Genomic DNA, 9,060 nt, shown 5'->3' with positions numbered 1-9,060 from the left:
AAACACAAGCCAATTATAATTTCTCCTATATTTCTACAAATAAGTTAGAGTTCAGGTATTTTCCTATGGTCCAAGACAGGCTTAGGACTGAGTTAAGCTCTCATAAACTCTTTTTAGGGCAAACGACACTATAGAAACATCATATGCATTAACTTTACTTTACTGTAACTACAACTGACAATACTGTAACACAAACTCTTTTTAGGGCAAACGGCACTACTGCCGCACTCTGAGCAGGTCTTATCACTTGTAAAACAGCAATAGAGCATCACAGTCCCGCCCCTCCTACGAGAGAGCTTAGTTTCCGGAAGTAAATTTCCCATTCATTTCTCCCATTGACGTTTTGGAAAAATCCGTATCTAAAGAGTTTTAAAGCATGTCTTATCATAACGGCATAACTCATAAGCATACAAAATATTATTTCACCCCTTTGGACACTCTTGATTTAGTCCTTGAAACAGTGAAATATTCATGGGGGCATGGACGGTTTGCTAACCATTTTAGCAGGTACTGCAGTTTCTAGCCAGTGGTAGCATCCAGCTTGTGCTATCAGCTAGCTAGCTAGTTTGAGTTTAAGTACTTAATGAGGATATACAGGGCTTTTTATGCCTCGACTAAGTTGTTGTTTCCTATAAACAACAATTCATGTTTATAGAAACAACAAGGTCACTAAAACATAATATATGTCATACCTGTGTTGCAGCATGTAGGCTAATGTTAGCAGCATTATTATGGAGTCAAAATGACAAATAAATTAACCAAATCGCTCTTCAGAAAGGCAGAAATTAGGGTCAAAAGTCCGTAAGCATTGCAAATCAGTTTCACAAGCTCATACTTTCAGTGTTGCACAGGAAAGCATAGCGTCGCGTAGGAGATTCACACACGTACAAAGTATTTGTGCAGGTACATTTTTTTTCCACACGTGTACAAAATATTTTTACAGATCCGCATCCCCCCCCCCACATATGTACAAAACATTTCTACAGATACACATTTCTTTCACACAAGTACATAATATTTCTACAGGTACATATTTTTTCACACATGTACAAAATATTTCTACAGGTACGAAATTTCTTTGCACATGCAGAACTCCTTTTGCACAGCTGCAAAACTTTATTACACATGTGAACATCTTTTCACAAGCTCTCAATATTAAAGACCCTATTTTGACTCCATACATTATAATGACATTCTAAATGTCTGAAAGGCTAATGATTAGCCTATCGGCTACCTGAAAAGTTAAGTGTTTAAACTAGCATTTACAGTGTCCTATTTGATGGTGTATTAGCCCTGACTAAGTTTGTGTGTGCACGTGTGTGATATATAAACCACAATCATTGTTGATACCAGTACCAATGTTCGTCTAGAAAGTTTTTATTCACATGAAGATTTTCGCCCTATGCAGTAAAAGACTCCATCTTTGTCAATATATATATATATTTTTTCAATATATTTCAATTCAGTTCAATTCAGTTTTATTGAAACAAAGTGAAGTACAGAGGTAAATTAACACAGTTACCTTCAAAAGTGAATAAACATAAGAATGATCAACAGAAAATACAAAGAAAATATACAAGAATGAGACATTAAAACAAATTAATGAAAAAGAAATAAGCCAAAAAAACAAACAAAAAAAACCCCCAAATAGGCCTACATAAAAAGGCTGTCTTTATTCCTCTTTAAAAAGGTTTCGGTAAATCTTTATCGTTTTCTCACTTTCTTTTACAAATAATTAGTGCTAAAGTTTGCATGTATATATTGAGTTCACAAATAAAAGCTTCCAGATTTGGGGGCTTTTTAATACATCTGCATTTATGAATATGGAATTTCCCTTATAAAATAAACAAGTTTAAAATAAAATCGATATTAGGGTCAGAGTGTTAAAGTACAAAATAACATTCTTATATGTTATTTCAATGTTTTTATTCAATTTATTTAATATATATATATATCGAAACCAGTCCAAAACTTAACTGAGTGCGTGCAACTGAAAAACACATGAGACAAAGATTCAGGCTCTGCATTGCAAAAGGTGCATTTATCATCAATATCTAAAAATTAGAGAGAAGAACATTGGTAGAGTAAAAATTAAGAAGAATCCTAATATGTACTTCTTTTATTTTATTATTTATGCAATATTTGTGAGGTAACAACCAGGCTGTGTGCCACCAGAAGTCTGAAAATATACTGTTCCAGTAGGCTTTCCCTCTAGGGGAGATTTTTCTCTTTTCACATAATGTACTGCGTATATGTTTGTTGTTGCATTCTGAACTGAAAATGGTAATACCGTTAATCATCAGAGGGTTAAGTCTCAACGATTCTTGATAGCTGAGGTGACATTTCATCAAAAAGGATAGGCCAACAGGAATAGCTTTGAATACAGAGTTATATTCTTTACTTGTAACTGGAAAAGATTTGGTATCAAGGAATCGTTCATAGCTCAGCAGTGTTCCATCAGTGTCAAAAAGATCATTAACATAAACAACACCTTTATCAATCCAATTTTGCTATCTTTGTCAATAATTTTCGCTAAAGAGTTTCAAACTATGATCATAACGGCCTTTCCACCAATCAGATGCATCACTGTGGGATTGTTGGATTGTTCAGGATTGTGGGTAATGAAGTACTTATCCAAGACATCGCGAATAAAATACATTTATCTCAAAACGAGGTTAGTGCCCAGTGAACTTTTGGCGTCTATATGAGCATACACAATCGCTTTGTACAGCCGTAGCTGGTTTTGAGTCTACCATGTGCAGTTAAGTTTGTATGGCTTATACCCGAATTGTCAATGGAGAAATTGCATTGAATTCTTACTTCCGGAAACTCCTGTGGGCGGGACTGTGATGCTCTATAGGAAGTTTGGTGTTCAGGAACACTGCAGCACCCTCCCCTCCAAAATGAAATACAAAAGAGCCCTTTTGAACCATCAAAATAGATCAAAAAAAAAATTCAGATACATCCTAAATGCACTTATGCCTTGCACTTTACACTATTCTTTAGATGGCTGAAAAAGCATCCCAAGAGTGTTCTGGGTGGCTTAGCTATTAAGGTTCATGAAGAAAACATTGCAGTTCTCTGGACCACTACAGTATTTACCGAATTTACCTCAGATAAGGAACATTGACATAGAGAAGAATACACAAAGTTAGAGGAGAATTGATGTGTGTGTGTGTGTGTGTGTGTGTGTGTGTTCATCAGGAATCCCCTAATATTTAACAAAATAATGCTCTTCAGCAGATATCACCTTTATCTAGTTATGTGATCTCAAGTTTCTCTCATTTATGCCACTAGTAATAAACTCACTTCTCAAACACTATTTAAAAGAGTTTTGGGGGTCACGTTGCATGGCTAGTTGGTCAGCTCTGACAACTACTGGGTAAATTAAAAATACTAAAGCAAATACATACAAAATATAGGAAATTACATATTTATTGTATTTCACAAACATTTAAGCAGACATTCTACAGTTTAAATATACAACATCAGATCATACAAAGTAAATGTGCAATAATCGATTAAGGGATTTCCGTGCCTGATAGTTCTACTTCATAAACACAAATTCACACGATCTTTCAGTAGCAGGAGGGGCCTCTGACACAGAAAAATGCGTAGGACGACGAGCAGACGGTGTTTGACCAGCCACCTACAAACAATTCAAAAGTGAAAATATAAGCTTCAAATTATCAATGACATGCAGCATGCATATACTGTATTTTCCAGAACAGCACTCTTACCACTGGACCTCAGGTACAAGCAAGGGTAGCTTGATCCAGAGTTCTGTGAATACCAGTTGGTGTAATAGAAGCCTGCTCTGTCAATCCACATCCAAGCACCCTAAAATACAGATACATCAGCACTTTGGAGGTTTGATCAACATGTGTAACATTCAACATGTGTAACTTGAGCTTTTGCTGCTTTTAATTGCAGACTGATTGCTAGAACGCTCCCAGTTAGACTAAACAAACATGCCTCTACTGACCTGGAAGTTGAAACCTCCAATCCAGGCTACTGATTGGCCTGAAAGTTGAGCCAGACTTTGCAAGAAGTTGTATTCATCAGGAGATTGTACAGAGGCCAGACTGCCTTGCTGAGCCACACAATAATTCTGGACAGAAAGAGGGAGGGGATATGCGATATGACCGATATAGTCATGATACATACTGTATGAGCTGAATCATTTCCCAGTCTAACTGCACGGTATTATACTTCCTCGTATAATAGAGAGAGGTCACAGTATTGTGTTAGTCCAGTGGTAGAATGTCCATCTGCCTCCGGTCATTGTGCCTTACCTCGGCACTGAGCCAGCTCCTCCTAGAGGTCACCAGCAAAAAGCAGTGGGAGCCAAGTCGGAACCAGCCAGGAGGACACAGGACCATGCGATCTACAACTGAAGCATAACAACTTCATTATCTCAAAAATTACAGAACAGAATTGACTGATTTATTTATATCAATATGTTACAATGGAACCGTATGTCATTCAGTTTATGTCAATGAAATAAATTATATACAGTTTTGAATATTTACACTAACCAGGAGACAGATCCTTGTGAACTGCAGCCTCTTCAGTTTCAGCTGTAAGAAAAAAAACATGGTGTATTTGTATCTCATGACATCTATCAGTGCATCACCATCACCCCATGTTTTTTTACCAGCAGCTAGATGATTCTGCAGATCATTTTCATACCTTCAGGCAATTGGTCCTCCACCATATTGTTTACCTCCAAAGTTTCCTCTGGGAAAGAGAAAATATCAGTCTATAATTCAAAAGATTCATTATATGCCATATGATTCTTACAATTTATTATATGCCAAACATCACTTGGATATTTAGAACAGATTGTACTATGATTGAACTGTGACCTGGAAACATTTGTCTACTCACTGCCTCACCTGGAACAGTGTTTTCTTCAGCTTGAGTCTCTGGAACTTCTGCTGCTGAGATAAGACACCACAGTGTTCACAAAAGATTATCAAGATGATGATGATAAACTTAACCCACAACATGTTCTAATGCAAAAGCATAAGCTTTATATGTCTGCTGCTGTTACTCTATTGAAGGGAGAAAGATGGGGCACACCATGAGTCATTGTCTGGCTAAAGTCTATATGGCTTACCTGGAGCAGCAAGGGTAGCAGCAAAGAACAAGCAGAGAATAACCGCTAGGCTGAGAACTTTCATGCTGACTGGTGTAGATTTTGCTTCCTCTGGAGAATCTAAGGATAAAAAACGTTCAAATGTAGTGGATCATTCAAGGTTTCTCGGAGTGCATGATGAATAAGGAGCAGGATTCTTACCTGTAGTAGATGAGTATAAGGTGAAGTGATGCAGTGATGAGAAGAGGATTCTGTGTGCTTTATATACTATTCAGGGACACGTTCTGAAGGAAGCAGGGAACAACAACAATCATATTATGCAGCTGTAATCAAATTTGGCAAAATACTTCTATCAGACTTGGCAAGAAGTAGCAATTCAGTGAGGTAATAAACTTCTAGTGTTATTTGATCTAGTTCCCTACCCTTAACATGGCCATGGCAATGATTAATTTAAGGATCATCACACATACACAGTAAAAATACATAGTAAACAAAGACTCACCTACTTGTGATTCCTTTTGTTATCTCTATTTCCTTATGGGTTGAGTTAAGGGTGAAGAGCAGAGCAAAACAATTAGCAGGTAATGCAAGATGGTAATCTTGCAGGCATTTTCAGACCATACCCAAATCCAGATCACACATAGTTCCAACTCTTTCCAGCAGCTGCATTACTTTTAGTGTCAAAGTGGCACATATTACTGCAGTTCAGACAGAATAGAACTCCAGATGTTTATCAAATGCTTTACTCATGTTAGTGCATCATGATACAGTATATGCTTGGTCCAGATGGACTAGATCTGCTTAAGTTGCTGTTGTTAGATGCAGTGGCTGCCAAGTGTAACAAGTACTGTATAACTGCTGCTGCTATTGCTGCTGTTGAAATATAACACACCAAAACAGACAGAATGTAAATATATGTGAGCAAGACCCCCCTAGCTTAAGCAGATCTAAACAGGTGGAGCTGGCGATGAAGAGAGAGCAAGGAACACTTTTATTGAGCACAAAGATGCATGCATCAACCCGCAGTAATGTGTGGAAATTAATTAGCATTTAGGTGCCATTGGGTAGGGAGCTGATTGACCTACGTCGGAAAACAAACTGTGTCACTCAGTTTCCTGTCTTGACCCATTGTTGGGTGACGTGGATTGTTTCAATATTTCTTATTTTACAGATATTGGGATTGTTTCAATATGTCCTAGATATTTAAGGAAGAAATAATTCAAAACAAATCATAATAATCATTATGTTTTTAGGCTCAAAAGTTTTTTTTCTGCGTGCAAATAACAACCCAATTCAAATCAACCAAGACTCCAAACTCATATTGACTAAAGATAGGCATATATGTATCAGACATTTGCTAGACTTTCAAGTAGGTTAGCAAGCCAGTTTGCTTCTCATTCACTCCCACCAAGTCTTACCTGTCACATTGTCTGGATACTCGTGAACATGTGCTGCAGTAGATTGCTTTTATCGCTTTTGCGAACACGTGCCTATCTATTCTTGTCACTCTTAATTGTGCTTTTTTGAGGATTACCGGTTTTCAGGAGCATGTTATCTCTGTGGTGGGGTCAGGAAGGGTATAGACTACAACCACACCAGACTATCAGTCGGTGTGTACACATGATCCTTAAATCACTATCTTACACCCTCTAAAATCATCATTACGCCACTAACAAAACAAAAAAACCTGGTCTATAGCAAAAGGCGCATATAAAGCACAGCTGAAGATGCACTGTCACAAGATGTAAGCAGCAACTCCTCTGCAGGATAAATATCCTTAGGATTTAGTGAAAGTAATTAACTGTGTTGAACTGTTTTGTCTTTGACTATATGAGACCACGGTGAAGTTAGTTTCACTTGCCTATGAATTCAAATAATCGACAAGTGCAGATGCATGTATAGGCTATACTCTGCTAGTCACAAACAGGTGTTAGTAAAGCATGGTTTAGTGGAATACCTGAATACGGTCTTGCGTGCAAGCAGATTCCTTCAAATAAAGCTTCAAAATACTGATGTCATTGTCATTGGTTTAAAGGATGTTACACCCAAAACACACCCATGACTGATTAAGAAACTTACCTTACAACAACCTTTTTGCACCAAGCGCTCTACGTATGATCATATAGGCCTAATAGTGCCATTAAATTAGTGAATGTGGACTGGCCACACCTTTAATGTCTATAATCTTTACGATCTCTGCCCATCTGTTTCTGATCGCCAAAATAGAGCCCTAAGGCTTGTCGCTCTGTACTTTGTGCTGTTCTCATTGTGAACTGCGGGGGGCGCAAATGTAATGTCAAAACCTGTGTCAGAATGTGATATAAGAACTGAAGGAGACAGAGAGAGTCCAAAGTGAGCTGCATTGTCACTGGTAGTCACCACAGTTCAACCATGGGATATTGCATCAGAACATTCATTCTAGCTGCTTATTTCAGTGGTAAGAGATATCCTAAAATGTGGTATACTGTTTCTCACAATTTCTGTATTTTTTTATTTATTAGTATTTCATGTGGCTCTGTTGTCTTCCCAGTGTGCTCTGCAAAGGGGGACTTCGTTACTCAACCTAAAGATGAGATGGGTCTGGAGGGCAGCATGGTGACACTCATCTGTCAGTATGAGACCAAAGCCTCAGCTCTTAGTCAGTATCTCTTCTGGTACCAGCAGAAACCAAACGGATTCCCAAAATATTTTCTACTGAAAACGTCTATTAGTCAAGAGAATGACCCAGATTTTAAAAGGAGATTCAATGCTACACTCAACACAGACACAAAAACTGTTAATCTGACCATCCAGGATCTGCAAGTGTCTGACTCTGCTGTGTACTACTGTGCTCTGAGGCCCACAGTGACAGCTGCAGACTCAGCTCTGATACAAAAACTGTCTTAGTCAAGAGACACCTGAAAGTTGCAATGATACAAATGTGGCTTATCCACTGAATTTATTATTTATTTGCCAGAGAACTGATGAGCATAGAAAGACCCATATCATTAAACTGGTAACACTTTACAATAATGGTACACTATTTTGTATTAGTTAAGTAATAGTTGTAACTCCAGAGTGAAAACAACCTAGGGTCTGTCTACGGTAGTTAACAACTTAACACTTTTGATTGAGAGCAAAATTATGTTCTGTGGTGGCGTTTTGAGCAAGACCATTTATTTGTATTATCACTGAATGGGCTTACAGTGATACTAACTGGGCAGGGTGCTACAGTACATCGCTATTTTACACCACTGAAAATGCTAAGAATATAATTACACTTCTGTGGTAGTGTGGTGAGGGTTTCTACAGACAAACCAAAGTATTGGAAACTTTGAAAGTGTACAGGGAGGTTGTGAGGCAGTTGTGGCCTACGGGTTAGGGCTTCGGGCTTGGATCCGAATGGTTGCCGGTTCGATCCCCAACCAGTGGGAACGGCTGAACCCCTCACTGCTCCCCGAACGCTGCTGTAGCAAGGCAGCTCACTGCTTCGGGTTAGTGTGTGCTTCACCTCACTGTGTATTCACTGTGTGCTCTGTGTGTTCACTAATTCACAGATGGGATAAATGCAGAGACCAAATAATTCCTTGTATACACAAGTATACTTACTACTACTACTTAATACTACAATTTTGAGGGATCTGTACTTTACTCCAGTATCATTTTTGGGGAGTACTCATGACTTTACTCAAGTATATTTTAGAGGCAAATATTGTACTCTTTACTCCACTACATTTCTATCCATAACCGTGAGTACCCGTTACTACTTCTAAAAAAAAAGGAAAAAAGAAAAATCTCGGAAACCCTCAATTTGTTGTTTCCCTCTCAAACGAGATTGGATTGTGCAGGCGCCACTGATTGGGACAGCCTATCAGCAATCACCTTCAGCTTTCCGCCAAAGTCAACTCCATGGTCAGATTTAGATAAGAGACGAAACCATGGACGAAACAATGGATGAAGACGCAGCAGGTCCATCCTGG

At 38.2% G+C, this 9,060-nt stretch overlaps 1 protein-coding gene across 2 annotated transcripts; it reads right to left on the bottom strand.

The window, feature by feature from the left end:
- Positions 1-3,417: 3,417 nt before the first annotated feature.
- Positions 3,418-7,246, bottom strand: LOC125305998 (ladderlectin-like). Of its 2 annotated transcripts, none has more exons than XM_048261133.1 (11): positions 7,181-7,246; positions 5,604-5,635; positions 5,303-5,385; positions 5,123-5,221; positions 4,899-4,940; positions 4,693-4,740; positions 4,539-4,580; positions 4,296-4,393; positions 3,986-4,111; positions 3,741-3,840; positions 3,418-3,649 (listed from the first exon to the last, which is right to left on the bottom strand). In XM_048261133.1, the coding sequence occupies exons 4-11, from the start codon at positions 5,184-5,186 to the stop codon at positions 3,579-3,581; spliced, it is 591 nt and encodes a 196-aa protein (XP_048117090.1). In that variant the 5' UTR covers positions 5,187-5,221; positions 5,303-5,385; positions 5,604-5,635; positions 7,181-7,246; the 3' UTR covers positions 3,418-3,578. The 2 variants fall into 2 exon arrangements, with proteins under 2 accessions (XP_048117090.1, XP_048117081.1); XM_048261124.1 differs by having other exon boundaries at positions 4,899-4,943; positions 7,181-7,244.
- Positions 7,247-9,060: the final 1,814 nt, after the last annotated feature.

The sequence above is a fragment of the Alosa alosa genome, chromosome 1 (assembly GCF_017589495.1).
Source record: "Alosa alosa isolate M-15738 ecotype Scorff River chromosome 1, AALO_Geno_1.1, whole genome shotgun sequence".
NCBI lineage: Eukaryota > Metazoa > Chordata > Actinopteri > Clupeiformes > Clupeidae > Alosa > Alosa alosa.
The sequence above is the reverse complement of the archived record's forward strand: the minus strand, read 5'-3'. Positions and strand labels throughout refer to the sequence as shown.